Source organism: Phoenix dactylifera, chromosome 4 (assembly GCF_009389715.1).
Source record: "Phoenix dactylifera cultivar Barhee BC4 chromosome 4, palm_55x_up_171113_PBpolish2nd_filt_p, whole genome shotgun sequence".
Taxonomy (NCBI): domain Eukaryota; kingdom Viridiplantae; phylum Streptophyta; class Magnoliopsida; order Arecales; family Arecaceae; genus Phoenix; species Phoenix dactylifera.
This window is the reverse complement of record NC_052395.1, coordinates 2,840,749-2,860,608: the sequence shown is the minus strand read 5'-3', so window position 1 is coordinate 2,860,608 and position 19,860 is coordinate 2,840,749. Positions and strand designations below refer to the sequence as shown.

At 39.7% G+C, this 19,860-nt stretch overlaps 2 protein-coding genes across 4 annotated transcripts; both read left to right on the top strand.

The window, feature by feature from the left end:
* The first annotated feature begins 9,122 nt into the window (after positions 1-9,122).
* LOC120110390 lies at positions 9,123-9,986 on the top strand. Its single transcript, XM_039125214.1, has one exon. The coding sequence runs from the start codon at positions 9,123-9,125 to the stop codon at positions 9,984-9,986; it is 864 nt and encodes a 287-aa protein (XP_038981142.1).
* Positions 9,987-11,117: 1,131 nt separating this feature from the next.
* On the top strand, positions 11,118-15,595 carry LOC103712952 (IAA-amino acid hydrolase ILR1-like 1). 3 transcript variants are annotated; one of them, XR_003386776.2, is made up of 5 exons: positions 11,118-11,521; positions 11,885-12,010; positions 13,693-14,007; positions 14,265-14,556; positions 14,862-15,211. XR_003386776.2 is itself a non-coding variant. In XM_008799673.4 (5 exons), exons 1-5 carry the CDS (start codon positions 11,183-11,185, stop codon positions 15,267-15,269), a joined length of 1,266 nt encoding a protein of 421 aa, XP_008797895.1. In that variant the 5' UTR covers positions 11,127-11,182; the 3' UTR covers positions 15,270-15,595. The 3 variants fall into 3 exon arrangements, 2 of the variants coding, with proteins under 2 accessions (XP_008797895.1, XP_008797894.1); XM_008799673.4 differs by having other exon boundaries at positions 11,127-11,521; positions 13,693-13,956; positions 14,265-14,393; positions 14,862-15,595; XM_008799672.4 differs by having other exon boundaries at positions 11,129-11,521; positions 14,265-14,393; positions 14,862-15,595.
* Positions 15,596-19,860: the final 4,265 nt, after the last annotated feature.

Here is a 19,860-nt window from a genome sequence, read left to right as displayed (position 1 = left end):
TGATCTGTAAACATTTAACCAAGCGCGTTGCACTCGATCATCGCGCGCGGGAGGTGGGTTTGAGACTGGTTTCTTTTTGCCGTTTAGTTTTTTGAATTTAAATTTTATAACTGTTTTGTTTTGTCTCTTGGTAAAACGTCGTGTCTTTTAAAAACGCCTCTTCCTTTCTTTTTAAACCCTATCAGATCCGAAGATTAAGATAAGAAAATCTTATCTTTATTTAACCGAGCGCGTTGCACTCGATCATCGCGCGCGGGAGGTGGGTTTGAGACTGGTTTCTTTTTGTCGTTTAGTTTTTTTTTTTTTTTGTTTGCTAAACCGGGAGATCTATACAACACGTGTACGGATACACCCAATAAAGTCGGAAAAACCGTTTAGTTTTTTGAATTTAAATTTTATAACTGTTTTGTTTTGTCTCTTGGTAAAACGTCGTGTCTTTTAAAAACATCTCTTCCTTTCTTTTTAAACCCTATCAGATCCGAAGATTAAGATAAGAAAATCTTATCTTCATTCTCTCTCTGTTTTTCTGTGTTCTCGAGAGTCTCTCTCTATTTTCTGTGTTCCCGAGAGGATACTTTCTTTTCTGCTCTGTCTTCCTGAGCGGTTCTGGGCTGTTCGATAGAGTCACTGCATCTGCGAGTGTACGCTTGGAGTAATCTAGTTGTTATATCTTGGAGGATAGGCCGCTATTACTTGCTACACTGAGATTCATTCTCCGAGAGGCGTGATCTATTCTTAAGGACAGTGAAATCACGCCTCAAGGCAAAATTGGCGAATCTGATCCGGAAACATTTAACCGAGCGCGTTGCACTCGATCATCGCGCGCGGGAGGTGGGTTTGAGACTGGCTTCTTTTTGCCGTTTAGTTTTTTGAATTTAAATTTTATAACTGTTTTGTTTTGTCTCTTGGTAAAACGCCGTGTTTTTTAAAAATGCCTCTTTCTTTCTTTTTAAACCCTATCAGATCCGAAGATTAAGATAAGAAAATCTTATCTTCATTCTCTCTCTGTTTTTCTATGTTCTCGAGAGTCTCTCTCTATTTTTTGTGTTCCCGAGAGGATACTTTCTTTTCTGCTCTGTCTTCCTGAGCGGTTCTGAGCTGTTCGATAGAGTCACTGCATCTGCGAGTGTACGCTTGGAGTGATCTAGTTGTTGTATCCTGGAGGATAGGCCGCCATTACTTGCTATACTGAGATTCATTCTTTGAGGGGCGCGATCTATTCTTAAAGACAGTGAAATCACGCCTCAACTGATAAGTTCTTCCTTCTTTCAATCTATTATTTTTGCAACAATCTTAAGAATAGATCGACATGGATTCTGCTATGATTACTGCTAGATCAATTCCTGATACTTCTAAAATTGAGAGTTTCAATGGTATGCATTTTAAGAGATGACAAGAACGTGTTTATTCTGCATTGGATATGCTTAATTTTGCTCGGTATTTAAATCAATCAAAATCGATAGAAGGGTCTGAAGATTTTGATACTAAATTCAAAGAGTGGGAATATGAAAATAAAATCTATAGGCACACAATTCTGAGTACACTGTCTAATGAACTTTTCGATGTCTACTGTTCATACAAAGAAGCTGCAGAAATTTGGAAGAATCTGAATAAAAAAATATGTGTTAGAAGTACTGGAGTACAGAAATATGCTATAGAAAATTTTCTGCACTTTCAAATGTCCGATGATAGGGATGTGTCATCCCAAATCCATGATTTTCATAGGCTGGTCACTGATCTTAAAAATGAAGACATAATACTTCAAGAAGTTTTTCTAGCTGGCTGTCTGATTGAAAAATTACCTGAGTCTTGGAAAAATTATAAAAACAGTATGAAGCACAAAAGGAAACACATGAGTCTTGAAGATGTTATTGTTCATATTAGAATTGAAGAATAAAATTGAGTCAGAGACCAAGAACAATTGGCCAAGGAAATGACTTCCAAAGCCAATATAATAGTCAGCAAATCAGGTGGGTCTCGTTCAAAGTCCAAGAAGCCTTATCTCAAAAATGATAAGAAACCTAAGTTCCAATGTCTTGGTTTTAAAAGAAAAGGAACTTGTTTTGTTTGTGGAAAACCTGGACATTATGCTAATCAATGTAGGTTTAGGAAAAGGAATAATATATCTGCTAAACCAAATGCTAACTTGGTGGAGACAGATATTATTGCAGCAGTTGTGTCTGAAACCAGCATGGTTGTGGGAGCAAAGGACTGGGTGGTAGACTCTGAGGCTACCAGACATATTTGTGGCAATAGGAGTGCATTTACTTCCTACACTTCATTGAATGAAGGCGAAGAACAAGTGTTCATGGGTAATTCGAGACCCTCGCCAGTAGTTGGCAAAGGAAAAGTACTCCTCAAGCTAACATCAGGAAAAGTTCTTTTTCTGAATGATGTGCTGCATGTTCCTAATATCTGTTGGAACTTAGTATCTGTTTCTTTATTAGGAAAGGCTGGAGTTAAGGTGTATTTTGAGTCTGATAAAATTGTAATGACTAAGAACAATGTTTTCATTAGGAATGGTTATTGTAACCAGGGCTTATTTGTATTGAATGTAACCGAAACTATGAATGAAAATGCATCATCTTCTGCTTATTTGATTGATTCTGTTGATGTATGGCATGGAAGATTAGGACATATTAATTTTTCTTACATCAAGAAAATGAAAGACCTAGGCTTGTTAAATAATATTACTTTTGGAAATGTGAATGATAAATGTGAAGTATGTGTGGAGTCTAAATATACCAAAAAGAGTCATAAGTCAATAGAGAGAGAAACTGAATTTCTTGGATTAATTCATTCTGATTTAGAAGATTTGAAAAACACTCCAACTAGGGGAGGAAAAAGATTTTACATAACCTTTATTGATGATTATTCTAAATACATTAAGGTATATCTACTTAGGACTAAAGATGAAACTTTTGAAAAATTTCAGCAATATGTTACTGAAGTAGAAAATAAATTTGATAAGAAAATTAAAAAAATAAGGACTGATAGAGGAGGAGAATATGAGTATAATCTCTTCAATAAATTATGTGAAGATAAAGATATAATTCATGAGATTACCCCACCATATTCTTTCAAATCTAATGGAGTTGCTGAACGTAAAAATAGAACTCTAAAAGAAATGATGAATGCTATGTTAATAAGCTCAGGAGTACCTCTATTTGTGGGGGGAAGCTATTCTCTTTGCTTGTCACATTCAAAATAGAATACCTTATAAGAAATCTGGTAAGACACCCTATGAGTTATGGGAAGGTCATGTACCTAACCTTACATATCTTAAAGTGTAGGGGTGTTTGGCCAAAGTTCTATTACCTGAACTAAAGAAAAGAAAGTTGGGACCTAAAATCTTTGATTGCTTATTAATTGGTTATGCATTAAATAGTGCTGCTTATAGATTCTTGATATTAAAATGTGAATCTAATATTATAGAACTCAACACTACAATAGAGTCTAAAAATGCTAATTTCTTTGAACATATCTTTCCTATGAAACTAGGAAAAGAAAAAATTGACTCTCTGCCTCATAATAAACAAGAAAAGGAGGCACATGAAAATTATGAAGTTGATTTAAGAAGAAGTAAAAGAACTAGAAAAGAGAAAAAAATTTGGAAATGACTTTTACACTTTTCTTATTGATAATGAACCTCAAACTTATAAAGAAGCAATAACTTCTGTTGATGCACCTTTTTGGAAGGAGGCTATTAATAATGAAATTGAGTCTATTATGTCTAATCATATATGGACCTTAGTTGATTTGCCTCCAGGTACTAAATCAATTGGTTGTAAGTGGATTTTCAAAAGAAAATTAAAACCTGATAATTCAATTGATAAGTTTAAAGCAAGATTAGTGGCGAAAGGATACTCACAAAGAAAAGATATTGATTATTTTGACACCTTTGCACCAATTTCTAGAATTTTATCTATTAGAGTACTCATTGCATTAGCATCCATTCATAATTTAGTAATTCACCAAATGGATGTAAAAACTGCATTCTTGAATGGAGAATTAGATGAAAAAATTTACATGGAACAACCAGAAGGTTGTGTTATTCCTGGTAATGAGCCCAAAGTTTGTAAATTAGTAAAATCCTTATATGGATTAAAACAAGCACCTAAACAATAGCATGAAAAATTTGATAAAGTATTAGTATCTAATGGCTTTCTAATTAATGAGGCTGATTAGTGCGTTTATAGTAAGATTGTTAATAATATTGTTGTGATCATATGTTTGTATATTGATGATATGCTTATAATAAGAACTGATTTGAATATACTTATAGATACTAAGAAATTTTTGGCTTCTAATTTTGATATGAAAGATATAGGTGAAGCTGATGTAATTCTTGGGATTAAGATAACAAGAAGTTTAATGGACTTATGTTATCACAAGAACACTATATTGAGAAAATTTTAAGAAAATTTGAGCATTATGATAGTAAACCTGCATCTACTCCATATGATGCTAGTATATATTTAAAGAAAAATAAATAAAATGGTATCTTACAAATAGAATATGCTCGCATCAGTAGTAGTTTAATGTTTTTAGTTAACTGCACTCGTCCTGATATTGCTTATGCAGTAGGAAGATTGAGTAGGTATACTTATAATCCTAGTAAGGATCATTGGAGTGCAGTTCATAGAGTACTAAGGTACTTGAAAGGAACCATTAATTATGGTTTGTTATATCGTGGATTTTCAGCTGTACTAGAAAGGTATAGTGATACAAATTGGATCTCTGATTCAGATGAGATGAAATCCACGAGTGGATATATCTTTACTCCTGGAGGGGGTGCAGTATTTTGGAAATCATCCAAGCAAACATGCATCGCTCGGTCTACGATGGAGTCCGAGTTTATTGCCTTAGAAAAGGTAGGTTCTAAAGCTGAATGGCTTAGAAATCTTGTGGAAGATATTCCATTATGGAATAAACCAACACCTTCTGTGTCTATTCTTTGTGATAACCAAGCTGCTATATATCGAGCTAAGAATAAAGTTTATAATGGGAAGAATAGACACATAAGGTTGAGATATAATATTGTAAGACAGCTGCTTGATGATGGGATTATATCTCTTGATTTTGTAAAGTCAGAGTTGAATTTGGCCGATCCTCTGACAAAACCACTAGATAGAAAACTAGTGAGTGAAACATCGAAGGGGATGTAACTAATGCCTATATCGAAGTCAATAACGACAGAAACCCAGCATGTGTGATTGGAGATCCTATGAAGCATGTTCATATGGGTAATAACAAGTCGCTAGTTAACTGTGAGTCACTATCATATTTAATTTTGAAAATCCCTCCCTATGGTGTAGATAGTGCAAACTGCAGTAGATGAGGATGAGGTAAAGCTCTTAATGGATATCATAATTCTTTAGGATGGTGTGTCTACCTGCAGTACACACTTGATGGATCCACCTATATGGGTGTAGGAGTGGGGCCGCTTCCTATGAGAATTAGGCAGTTCTCTAAAGCACTCATGAATATCCAGGTAAGGTGCATGGCCTATTTGCACCAATCCGTTTAGAACAAGCCTAAAACTTGAGAGGTCAATGTGGTCTATAGGTCACTAATTTATGTAAAGAATATTTGGTTAATAGAAATTTCATGTTTCACCAAATTTCTGTAAGTCATACTTACTAGTCCTAAAAATGGTTCATAGTCTCAAAGACACCATTTTGATGCATTGAACTCTCGCGCTCATTAACTTATTATTGAATTTTAAAATATGTGGGGGATTGTTGGAATATTTCAAAAATTCCAAGTCTACCCTTCTTTGTTTTTTGTCTTTTGTCTAGTATACTTTCTTTAGTCCCACATTGGAAAGAGATAAAACTCAAAAGGTCTTTATGTAGTATTCAACCTTTTAACTTGGTGAAGTAAAGAAAGTAAATAGTCCATGCGCGCACGAGCCCAATGGAGGTCCAAGGCAAAATTGAGAATCCAATTCGAAAACATTTAACCGAGCGCGTCGACGCGCTCGATCATCGCGCGCGGGAGGTGGGTTTGAGTCTGGCTTCTTTTTGCCGTTTAGTTTTTTGAATTTAAATTTTATAACTGTTTTGTTTTGTCTCTTGGTAAAACGCCATGTCTTTTAAAAACGCCTTTTCCTTTCTTTTTAAACCATATCAGATTCGAGGATTAAGATAAGAAAATTTTATCTTCATTCTCTCTCTATTTTTCTGTGTTTCCAAGAGTCTCTCTGTTTTCTGTGTTCCCGAGAAGATACTTTATTCTCTGTTCTGTTTTCCTGAGCAGCTCTGGGCTGTTCGATAGAGTCACTGCATCTGCGAGTGTACGCTTGGAGTGATCCAGTTATTGTATCCTGGAGAATAGACCGTCATTATCTGCTACACCGAGATTCATTCTCCGACGGGCGCGATCTATTCTTAAGGATAGTGAAATCACGCCTCAATTGATAAGTTCTTCCTTCTTTCCATCTATTATTTTTGCAACATCATGTGGCCGTCCTATTTTGATGCTGCTATTCAAATGGAAGCAAGCATCAAATTTCATTGGATAGAATGTACTTTGAGCTCTAGTCGATACTTATTTTAGATAGAATTTTTTGGTAGGAAGTACGGATGAACAGGAAGAATGAGGCAGAGTGTCGCCTAATTAGAGTCATTCACCGATCATGAATTCATTACATCTTTTAGAGAGGCTTCAGGATTTTTTATAGTTGGGTTCCCGCATTTTCAACAAATTGTATTCTAACAAATTCAGAGTCATGCTGTAATAAATTGTCGACATAGAACAACAATCCAAAGATATGCAGTAATTGTTTAATACGTGGTAGAATTGCTGAAGCCACGTGTGCTCTAAGGGATTGGGTTGCTTCTGCCGCAAAGTAGTTATGCTTGATTTGAGTTGATCGTCGAGATCACCAGGCCGAGCTAAAAGATTTTAGCTCTGCCGGTTAGCCGCTTCTGATATGCGCGTTTCTAATTCTAGATTAGTTCAAAAGATTCCATTAGAATACCTTGGAGAATATCCGAGGACATCTGAGCAGCCATATGAACGATGAGTTGGACAAAATCAAATTCAAATCTTCGATAAAGCTTCTAGGTCTAGTAAAGTGTGCTCAACGTGCAGAAACACGATTTTTCTTTTTAATCTACTTTTGTTTTCTTTTACTGTTGAAACTCTTTCCTTGACCGAGGGTGTAGTTGGATTTTAAGAAAATGTTACAGCCAAGCCAATACATGGGGACCCATCACCGTGATCCACGTTTTGAGGTGCTCAAAAAGATTTGATCCGTGACCCGTTGTGGTCTGAGCGGGTGAGTACCAGGCGAACCAAACTTCTATTTTTAGCACACCAGGTGGACCACTTGGGCGCACACATTTAAAATTAAACTCGTGGACCGAGATTCTAGGGCTCAAATGTAACGGTTGTCCTTTTATCAACAAGAAAAAGCGACTCATATCCCCCTAACTTTGTGGCAATAATGGGATCTGAAAGCGAGAGAACCCTGACAAACTTCGAAAGGAAGTTTGATCTCTTTTCAAGCTCGTAAGATTGAGCACGTTCGTGAAAGATGGGATCGCGCTATCAAGGCTACGGCGAAGATCCTTGCCGTTAGGGTGCGGGACATTCTACCGAGGTTGATTAGTCCGGAGCAGGGAGCTTTCATAGGAGGTCGGAGCATATCCGACAATGTCATGATTGCCCAGGAGTTCATGTTTGACTTGGAGAGGGCCCCGATGAGGAGAAGCTTGATGGGAGTCAAGCTTGATATGGAGCGGGCCTACGACAGGATGCGATGGGAGTTTGTTCATCAGTCCTTGCAGGGGTTTGGGTTTCCTGAGGCGTGGATTCGGTGGATCATGGGTTGTGTTAGGTCTCCATCCTTTGCCATTCTGGTGAATGGTACGCCTTCTCGCTACTTTGTGTCTGTGGGTGGGCTACAATAGGGATGTCCCCTATCCCTTCTACTATTTATCATCTGCGCGGATGCACTATCCAGAGCGCTGCATCAGACTGTGCTTACTCAGGAGTTGGAGGCTTATAGGCCAGTGGTGGATGCCCCTTCAATTTCCCACATGCTTTTCGCGGATGACTGCTTGTTGCTAGCTCGTGCGACACGCCGGGATGCTCGGGCTTTGGGTAGGATTCTACAGGACTACTGTGCCATGTCTGGTCAACGGGTTAATTTCTCGAAATCCGCAGTTTGTTTTAGCCCGTCAACCAGACAGGAGATGAGACACTCCATTAGCGAGATATTGGGGGTGGGCGAGCATGATGGTACGATGAGATACTTGGGGTCCCGCTCTCTGGCCGGCGATTGTGCGGGAGAGATTGTTCCTACTTGGAGGCTCGCATCAGGCAGAGGATGGTGGGTTGGCAGATGCACTCACTATCTATGATGGGGAGGGTTACTTTGGCTCGGTCAGTACTCTCTTCGATTCCCATTTATTTGCTTTCCCATTCATTCATTCCAGTGTCAGTTCTGAGGTCCATTGAGTAGCTAGTCAGAAATTTCATCTGGGGGAGGCAAGGCGGTAGAGGTGGTATTCATTTGCTGGCATGGGAGGTGGTGTGCCAGCCTACTAAATATGGAGGTTTGGGGGTGCAGTCCTTGCTGGTACGGAGGGAGGCATTAGTGGCTCGCCATGTTGCTAGGTATGTCATGGAGCCTGATAGTATGTGGTCCTCGCTGATGAGGGCCAAGTATGGGGCTTTGGTTTCTGGTGTGAGAGCAGCCCGCCACCATTCTCTGGTGTGGCGGGAGATGTGTGCCAGAGCAGGGATGGTACTATCGGAGATTAGATGGGCTATTGGTGATGGTCGCTCCATCGATGTCTTGGAGGATTGTTTGGTGACCGCTGTGCCGATCAGCCGTATGCCGACCATGGTGGACTCAGTGCGATTAGCGGGCCAGAGGGTCAGTGACTTGTTGGATCCAGATGAGGGCGGATGGAGGGAGGGGCTGTTACGAGAGGTGTTTGGGGGCGCAGCTGGCAGAGATGATTTTGGGTCTTTCGGTGCCACTTCAGGGGGAGTCTGACAGGCTGGTCTGGGCGCTGTCGGGCCGATCACAGGTGCGAGCTAGGGATCTATATGCCCTTTTCAGTAGGGAGCCAGCTAGACGGATTGAGGGAGGTTGGATTTGGAGGATGCGGATTCATCCACGGGTGGCGCTCTTCATCTGGAAGGTGGCTTGGGGCTGCCTTCCTACCAGGAGTGTGCTAGTCAGGCGGGGCATGAGGGTCCCTCAGGGGTGTGAGGTGTGTCCGGATACCGAGAAGACCATTCGGCATGTGCTTCTGCAGTGCCCTAGGGCTAGAGAGATATGGAGGTCGTCTCCTGCTCCTATCCCCCACTCCGTAGAGACGACACAGGATCTGATACACTTGCTGCGGGCCACGGTGCGGAGCCCTAGGCTTGCGGAGGAGGGGATTCTTAGGGCATACCTGGCTTACCACATCTGGTTGGACCGGAATGCTCGACTGTTCGAGGGCAGGAGGCTCTCGGCGAGGATGGTGGTAGAGAGAGCTGTGCTTCAGGCCGAGGAGGTCTTTTCTTGTACTGTCGTGTTTTCACTTGGGATGACTAGGGACATCTGGGGTACCCGCAGTGCTGTTTTAGCTCCCAGGTTTGCCGTTGTTTATTGGATACCCCCACCCCTTGGTTATCTTAAAGTGAATTTTGATGGCAGCGTGGTGACTGACAGGAGGTCGGGAGGGGTTGGATTTGTTATCCGAGACCATTTTGGGAGTTTGGTGGCAGCGGGAGGCCGGGGCTCGACTGGTCTCACGGTTGCTGGGGCAGAGCTGTGGGCAGCTTGGGCAGGCATATCCTATGCGAGGCAGGTGCTCGGGGCCGGCCGGGTGTACCTTGAGGGGGATTCCTCCATAGTCATAGATTGGATCCGGGGTGCTGATAGGTATGGAGATGGATCCGCTCATTCGGGAGACTCGCAGATTGGCGATGGAGATGTACGAGTTTCAGGCCGTACACATTTTCCGGGAGGCGAATAGGGCTGCAGACTGGGTCGCCTCCTATGTTGCACGACACTCCGGGGAGTTCCACTGGACATCCACAGTAGAGCTACCGCCACATTTGCATCTTTTGCTTTCTTCTAATTTGGCAGGATGTACTCACGTTAGAGCTTATATGAATTGCCGTTTTAACCAAAAAAAAAAAAAAAGATGGGATCGCACCCGCTTTAACGACGATCTTGTTGCCTCTCTTTTCCTGTTCCGCTCTAGCTCGTGCGTCTAATGGCCGCTGGGATTTGGATCTGGCATCACTATTCTTTTGGCAGTTATTAGAATCCGGCCGTTTCTCCGTTATGACATTTCCTTAAATACCGACAAAGTTGCTAGTTTAGGCCTTGCTTCCTACCTTCATGTTTTTACCCTTTTTTTTATATATATGAAATGCAGAAAATATGGCTGGGCACATCGCCAAGCACGTTATTATTGGTAAGTTATTCGGCCTCTCCTGCCTAACCGGCTGCCGGATCAAGTCTCTTCTTTTTCTCGCCTCATCATCGGCATATTCGTAAATCTTCTATCATTTTTTTTTATTTTTTTATAAATATTCTTCTAAATATCAAATTTTGCATGAATATTTTTTTAAATTTGATATTTACATATATACCTCGTAAAATATTTATTTTATTAATTTATTTTTTTAGCTTTATTTTTGCATATGTACCTACGCCATCTAACGCTATTAAAAAATTAACGATTTCTTATTAAAATGACTAAAATATTCTTAATGGATAGATGTGTAAAAAAATATTTATAAAACGACCGCAATGAAGGATAAAAAAGTAATTTCAAAATTTTATTTATTTTAAATTAAAATAAATATAATTTTTATTAATGATGTTAGAAAAATTGTTATATTCGAAATATTTGTGCAAAAACAGTATTTTACGATGATATCAAATAAATATAAAATTTAAGAATAGTTACCTAAATTTAAATTTTTAGAAAAATATTTATATTAAAATATAAATATATTTGGGATGCAGTCGTTTGCATATGTTTCACGTGAAGAAACATCATTAGAGCCGTGTCCTTTTACGTCACCCCCTTTGTGATTGATACAAGTCTCCCTGCTCCCCCACCCAAAACCCGTACGAAATTCCCTCTTTCTCCCTCTTCTCGGCTTTATCTCTTCCCCTGGCGTCGGGTCTTCTGAAGAGAGCGAAGCATTAGAGAGGATGGCTTCCCCCAAGTGGGTCGCTTGGGCTCTCCTTTTTGGTTTGCTGAGCTCAGTCCTCATGTCTTCCTCCTCCTCTCCCGATCCCGCCGGATTCCTCCAGAGGGCCAAGGAATCAGAGTTCTCGGACTGGATGGTGGGCATCAGGAGGAGGATCCACGAGAATCCGGAGCTCGGGTACGAGGAATTCGAGACAAGCGAGCTCGTCAGGAGGGAGCTTGATGCCATGGGCATCGCCTATAAGCATCCGATCGCCGTCACGGGTGTTTCGGGCTTTGTTGGCACGGGGAAGCCTCCGTTTGTTGCGTTGAGGGCCGATATGGATGCCCTCCCGATGCAGGTCAGGCGCTTTTTAAGCCCTAAAACCTTGTAACGTTATTAGGCTTTTGACATTTTGGGAAGGGATTTATTGGATTGGTGGTGGATTTTCTGTGGAAAATCGGAAATTTTAGAATATGATCTTGTTACTCACACGAGATGACACAAAAGAAAGGTTAGAAAGGGAGAGAGGACGCAAAATGTTCCATCTTCTTTTCTTTTTCCTTTTTTTTTTTTTATGCATTGGAGGTGACTATATCGCAAAATCGAACATATTTTTAAAAGTTATATCTTCGTGAAATTTATTACATCATGCAATTTTTTTCATAAATTCCAATTCTTGGGAATGTTTGTCCCTAATTGCAACTCTGTTGGCAATGAATAGGAGAGCGTGGAGTGGGAGCACAAAAGCAAAGTCCCTGGCAAGATGCATGGATGTGGCCATGATGCCCATGTCGCAATGCTGCTAGGTGCTGCCAAGATCCTTCAGGAGTGTCGTGATGAGCTGCAGGTTTGGCATTCATCAATGCACACACATACGTATGTATATATGTACATATTTTGTGCCAGCTCTACGTAGTAAAGTACCAAGCTCTTCGTCTTAACAGGAACGTTTGCACTTTTTGTAAGAATGTGGACATAATTATGCTAAAAACTAAACAGGACCATATACTTGTTCCTTTGTTGGAGCGAGCTTTAATTCCCATTCCTAAGATGAGCCTATGAAACAACTCCATGTTGATGGGAAAAGGCTTGGGTTGTGTGGGTGGTTGTGTTAAATTTGTGGTTCTTGGGATTTCCATGACAAAATATGTAGTTTCAGAACATTGTAATTATGAAAGGTGACCCCTATCATTCATAATTATGAAAGAGGTTGCATAAAATTTAATTTGATAAGTTCCTAGTCATGTCTTCATTTAGGCAATCTTCCCCCTAGCAGATATGCTATAGAAGGGTTTGAAGAGACCATCGGTCTATGCGCTGAACTTATCTTAAACCATGAATAGATACAGACATACAGTTTAGCGTTACAATAAATATCCACAGTCAAGCTCAGAACCTTTCTGACAGGATTTACAAAAGATAAATCCATGAGCTTTGGGATGCATACTTTTGGTGAAGTGACAGTATTTGAAATCAACAAGGATCATTTTCCATCTAAGACCTTTTTCAGCCTCTCTTTTACTGCAAAAAAAAAGAAAGAAAGAAAGAAAGAAACAAGATTACCATACTACTTCTTAGTCTTCACAATAGCCCTTTGTGTTTTTGTTTTGGCACGAGCTCATCATGCACTGGAGGATTTTCTGTAGACTAAAATGTGTTGAACCGCAACTAGTTTTTACCTTACAAAGAAAGGTTTGCACTATTTTTGAGCCGAATTACAGATGCATGTAAAGGAAGAACCATATTAAATTATATTTATCTTTTTCTTGCAGTTATGTGAAATTCATAACCTAAATCATCCTGTTTCTTAATTTAAATGGTGTTTTTTTTGCTTGGTCAACGTAAGGAAGGCACCCTTGGTATGACTAACTGCTAATTATGTTATTAATTAAGGCATATACTTAGATTAACTAAATACATCTGTTAATTACCTATTTCTTCTTTCTCAATAGAAAGCAGCATTAACTTTTTCCGTAACTCCATTTCTGTTCCCTTCTAATCTTATCTGCTTCTACAGTAACGTGAGGCTCTTTTTCTCAGTATGATGTTGCCATCAACTTTTCGTTTTGTGGATCACTCTGCTTTATAAGTCCTTTGCACTGATGGAGGATTATTTGTCTTTTTCTGTCGTTAGAATGATTTTGCATAAATAAAAGTTCCTTTGTCATGCAATCCAAGGATATGTGATACTTGATGTGGCAAAGCAAACTATTGGGTACTCATCTTTTCCTCATGAAAATTTCTGTTAATATCGCTGCTTCTTGATGCCTGTGTTATTTGAATCCTTTTGCTTTCTTCCACGATGAAGTCTCTGCAGTTATTAGAGTAACCTTGTAAATACTGTGTTCATTTTTCCGTTGTCTATCTTTTATGCTTATGCTGCAAAAATAGTCTTTTCATGTTCTAGACCGACAGTATGATCAAGAATCCATTTTCTGCTTCAACTGTTTTTTTTAAAAAATTTCTGTTTGGGGCAAAGCCTCAGCATTCATGCTGTAAACTGCTCATGATAGTTGCTATTTGCAATAGGGTACAGTCGTCCTTCTTTTCCAACCAGCTGAGGAAGGTGGCGGCGGGGCACAAAAAATGATAGAAGCTGGAGCTGTGGAGAATGTTGATGCTATTTTTGGGTTTCATGTAACCCATGAGTTACCTATTGGTGTCGTGGCATCCAGGCCTGGGCCGATTATGGCTGGGAGTGGGTTCTTTGAGGCTGTAATTAGTGGGAAGGGAGGCCATGGTGCGTTACCTCAGGAAACAATAGATCCAATTTTAGCTGCATCAAATGTGGTTGTAAGCTTGCAGCATCTCATTTCTCGTGAAGCTGATCCCTTAGATTCACAGGTTTCTAGTTAACATATATATATATATATATATGTGAATGTTTTTCATGTACATCCTTTAAGGAAAACATCTACTACACCTTTGGAGTTTCATATTTTCTTGCTAATATTGAAATTGGCCTGCCTATTTCATTCCCAGAAGCAATCTCTTTGACATCTCAGCTTACATAATCATGTCAAGCTAAAAGTTACATTTCTTTTCCTCTCTTCTTGTGATGACTGTATAAAGTATTGGATTCACGTAGCTTTTCATTGCAGGTTGTAACAGTGGCGAAATTTCAAGGAGGTGGCTTGTTTAATGTCATTCCAAATTCTGTTACAATTGGTGGCACCTTCCGTGCTCTTTCAAAAGAAAGCTTTTCTCAACTGAAGCAAAGAATTGAGGAGGTATGAGATCCTAGGAACACTTTCCAAGCAAGAGCTGACTCTGGGAAGATCATCTTTTTAGACCAGCCCTTATTGGTAGATGCTGGAGCCAGTTTTGTCCTCATATCCATAAACTCTATCATCATGTGTCTGAAGGGAGCCTAATCCATTCGGTCAGCTAACAGTAAGATGCTATATACTTTTTTTTTTGGAGAACCATGACCATCAATGTGTCAGGTCCAGAATGAGACCCAATCTAACCTGTGGTTTCAAGTGTGGACTAAGGTTAACCCATGCGGGCATGCATTTACTTCCTCATCAGTTATTCATCATCAGATCTAAAATACTTATATAGGACTGAGGAACCTAGACAATAGCTTTCGTCTAGTTTTTTTAGGTGAGGTCCGGAGTTGTTACTGAGAGATGGAAATGATTTTATAAGTTTGCCCAGACACTGATGCTCTTGGTTTTTCTTTTTGGTGACTACAGGTAATTGTTGCGCAAGCATCCGTGCAGAGGTGCAACGCTACTACGGACTTTTTGGACAGAAAGCACCCTTTCTACCCTACGACAGTTAACAGCAAAGATCTTCATGAGCACTTCCAGAAGGTTGCAGAGGAAATGCTTGGTTCCAACAGTGTCATAGAGAGGCAACCAGTGATGGGAGGCGAGGACTTCGCTTTCTTTGCTGCGGCCGTTCCCAGGGCATATTACTACTTTGTGGGGATTAAGAACGATTCACGCGGACCACAATATCCTGTGCACTCTCCATACTTCGCCATCAACGAGGAGGCACTCCCATATGGTGCAGCCCTGCATGCATCTCTTGCTGTGCGGTACCTTTCTGAAAACCGTAGCTCATCTCCGTCCAATGCCAATGTCCACGATGAACTCTAGATATTCTTTTCCGTTTCTGGTGTCTCCAGACGCTGCAGATGAATTACAAGGCTTTTATGCAGGCGGGCTGTGTTTTTGATTTGACACCGGAGCACTCAATAACTGTATGCTGAGATCATGTCAGTATTTATAATAGGCCGTGATTTTTTCATGCACCACTAAATGGTCAATTTTTTGTGTAATTATCTTCTGTTCATGCCAAGAGTCTGTTTGGAAAATCCAGCAAATCTAACTCAATTTTGCTAGATTTTTCATTGGATCATGTACAGGACTTATTTAAATAAGGGTCATATCAATCCAATCTGTCTCCATCCCAAATGCCATGGACCCATAGGTGGAATTTAAGCCGAGACTAGTAGCCAGACGAATGGCTGATTTGCAGAAGAAATTCAATACTGAATTTTCCGAACAGGCCCTATATCTCGTTAATCTATCAGGCGGGCGGTTATCGCATCTTCTAGTGGCAACTCAGTGAATTTGTGCAATCAAGGGAACCTCCACTTGTGCTTGTAATAGTGCTGTTTGCTAGTTCTGCATGAGGTTGCTTGCAGGCCAGCTTAATAGCCTGATTTATATGATGTTTGGGGCTGTACCTCAGATCATCCGAGCGTTCTAAGGATGTGGTTATCTGAACGCCCAAGATACATTTTGGACTTGCATATATAGATTTGAACAGGTTTTTCTCTTCATTGGCCTTTCCATTTTGTCCTCCAAAAAATGGTATGGAGAACCATGTCGTGGATGACTTTGTTAAGCTATATTGACGAAGTAATTTCATCTCCACTGCCCAGGACTGAACTGTTCTATTCCTCTCTTTTCTCTTTTAAAGTTGCATAGAGTTTCAGTCACAACTTCTCTAGTCTACACTATGAACCACCACTTATATACTCTTAGAATCCAAATGCAGCCACCAATGGAATTCTATTAATCTAGTCCTCTTCAATAGTTAAAGTTCCTTGGTCTCCAACTGCCGAGATGGATTCCTCTATGGCTTCGAGTGAATGGCTCTTAATTTGAAAAGCAGGACTGCAACTTTCGAATAAGACCATTATAGCTTTCGTTTGCCTTGGATAGAGCTGGTCTGGTCAACCGGTAGTCTATTTTGGGGGCAGCAGGAAAGCAAGCGGTCGGGAATTGGACAGCAAAGCTGAGGGAGGCGAACATTGAGGTGGAATAAGGAATCGTCTTTGGTCAGCTATCAATATGAGCATTTATGCAAACGCGATCTCGGGGTTGGAGGGTCACAAAATTTCCCAAAGACTGGTACCTACTCCTGAAGTCATTCAATAGTCCTGGAAACTGGGAATTAAGGAGGCTTGAGACTTCCAAAATCAAAGCAATTAGAATGTCCCCCTTGATCAAAGACGGCTTTAGGTTGGTTTTACTTTGCTAAGAGAATATCAATGTCTACGATATGAGGTGGTGATCTCTGAAGGCCAAGTTGGAGTTTCTTCTATCCATGTCTCGAGGTCTTGGATATGTAAGACATGTTTGGCCTCACTGATTGTTACCTAGGTCAATATTATCTGCTGTGACAACCGTTGATCCACTTTAAAATTCTTTAATCCACATTCCAAGCAAAATTTGATGCATTCTCTCAATGCCATTATTTCTAAGACTTTTGGGCACGAAGCAGACCTGATTTTTTTTTGCTTTTTTTTGGCCAGAGCTGCAATTATTTCACCTTTTCCATTTCGAAAAATAAATCTAATTCATTTTTTTAGCTCTCCAATTGCACCAAGAAACAAAAGCAACAATTTTGTAAGCCGTTTGAGCTTTCAAAAATTCATTTTAATAACTGAAGAAAAGTATTTGATTTAAACTCTGCAATTCAGTTCTCCATGGAAGAGAAGATAACAACAAGATAATTTGTGCGGATTTAAAAAGGCCAAATAAATATAATACTGTTGCAGGCTGCTTCTTAGTACTTGCATAGGATGCTTACAGCTCCTACACTTTGATTTCTTTTTAACTAATTCTTCATTAACAGGTAGGATCCCTTTAGCACATCTCCACATGAAGAATTTGATTTTAGATGGAGCATCCATTTTTCCATATAATTGGTCATAATCTGTCCTCTTCAATCCTGCTAGATTCTTTCAATTTCCTTTCTTTTCTTTTTCCAAGGAGTGACATTCTTTTGGCAACAATATATCCCGACTTCACAGTGCAGTTCCCATTCGACGAGTGATGCTAAATCAGCTTGTCATGGTTTAAGCTCCAACTTATAGGCTGCCCTGGGATTCTCTCTCCCTCATGCGGAATAAAAAGGGTACTGACAACTTCCTCTTCCCATCAACTCAAGTCTTCATCAATAAACTCTGCTATGCAAATGATATTGCAATAATTTCTTCTGGCAGACTAGGACCATTTCATTATTGCCTCCATGAATTAATTGCTAATTGATCCATGAAGTTGGAAATGTTCCCTTTTCTAAGAAGATATTTTTATGGTGTACCAAAAGAAAAAGAAGATATTTTTATCTTTGTAGTTCTAGCTTACTATAATAATACCAGCACCCATTGACCTAGCCTTGGGAATTGATAAATATGCAGAAACTGACGTTTTTCTTTTTAATATACGACCAAACATTTTTTTTTTTAAAAAAAAACTGTCCAATAAAGGAGAAAATTTTCTCCTGCTCTTTCTTGTACAGCAGAGTTAAGAAAAATTTTTGATGTCCAAGGGCGGCTCACAGCCCTTCATATTTCTACCTAAATGAGGCCACATGGCACTTAATGAAAGAAACATCCCCAACTCTAACCAGTAAAAGAGCAACATATGACCGCTAATATGAGTCATGGAAGTTTTGACGATGCTAAACTAACTGATAACCTAAACAAGTTGATGTATATAGTTTAAATAGATGTCTATTTCAAATAAAAAGTTGTGGAGAATGGCGAGCGACTGCCTGCCACGAGCCTCAAGCAGAGACCCTTTATGGATCAGTCAAGTCCCATGGCAGCCGGATCCCCAGAGGGGGATCCGTCTTCGGCTGCTGTAGTTGCTCGTGGTTCAAATAAACCTCATTCGATAATGTTATAGTGCATGAATTCATTTAAAATTGACCACAGGCTGAACGCAGTATTTGTGATTAGATTTAAAAGGCTTAAATAAAGTATATGAGGATCCATATGGACACGAACATGTATTCAGTTTGAGAAATCTAAATAACACTTTCTAATTAATCTTTTTGGCTGAAGCTCCGAATCCCTCTCAAGGGATTAGTTTTAGGCTGCTGCAGCTGCTCATGGTTCAAATAAACCTCATTCGATAATGTTATAGTGCATGAATTTATTTAAAATTGACCACAGGCCGAACGCAGTATTTGTAATTAGATTTAAAAGGCTTAAATAAAGTATATAAGGATCCATATGGACACAAGCATGCATTCAATTTGAGAAATCTAAATAACATTTCCTAGTTAATCTTTTTAGATGAAGCTCCGGATTATTACAATCTTAATTTTTGTAATGCATGCAGAGGCTGAAGACCAATGGATGGAAACTCCGAGAAGTATATGTCATGACACCAGAACGTAACTTCAAGATGTTCTAAAATAAAAACATATAACCATTCATACAACTATCAAATGCTTGTGCAAATAATGTAAACTATGTCGTCAAACTTTTCACCTTGCCTATAAACTTGGGATGTAGAATAACAGAAACGAATAGCTCCACGAGCATTTAGGACTCTTACAGATATTAAATAAACTTTAGCACCAGTTCTATTCATAAACCTTCTGTGGTGGTTGTTCTCTATCAACCAATCCCTAGCATCCGCAGCGTTTGGATCTTGCATTTTGTTTTCTTAATTCAGAACAACCCACATAAACTGAATCTGAAAGCTATTAATCGAGACAAAAAAATAATAGAATATTATTATTTTTTGGTCTATCGTGATGTCATTTGATGGAAACCGCCAATTATTTAAAAGACGTCATTAACATTAATGATTGAGTCCCCCAATTATTAAAAAAAAGGAATATTCCTTCCCAGCTAAGCAAACGTGGCCACCTTCCAGAAGACTCTTGTATCTTCCACCGTGAGAACCCGGTCCAAACAGTCCACGTGAACCACGCCGGTCCCACCACCAAACCTACCCACAAGGAACAATTTAATTACACAATTGCCACCCGGGGAACCAGCGCTCCTTCTCAGTCGTCCGATCATCATCAGACGGCAGCCGTTCCTTAGATCTCTCGGACCCACAAATAGCCAACAACCACCCGATCAAAAGGTTTTCGACGTGCTGTTTTGCTTGTTTCCGGATCTCATCAAATTTCTCAAATTAATATCAAAAGAAAAAAAATTCCAAGAATCCACAAAGAAATCGTACAAAGAAGAGCAATGAATGATATAACAAACAGAACAGATCAAACCAAGAGTAATATATCAGTATATAAAGAGTCTCATACAGATCAGATCTATAGATCAAACCACCAAATCGAAAAACCCTAACAGCAATCAAGATCTACCATCCATGGGGATGCCGCAGAAGGCATCCATAGAGATAAGATCCAAAACAATGCTATAAGAAAAGAATCTACTAATCAACGCATGGACGAAGAGTATACAGATAGGCCTAG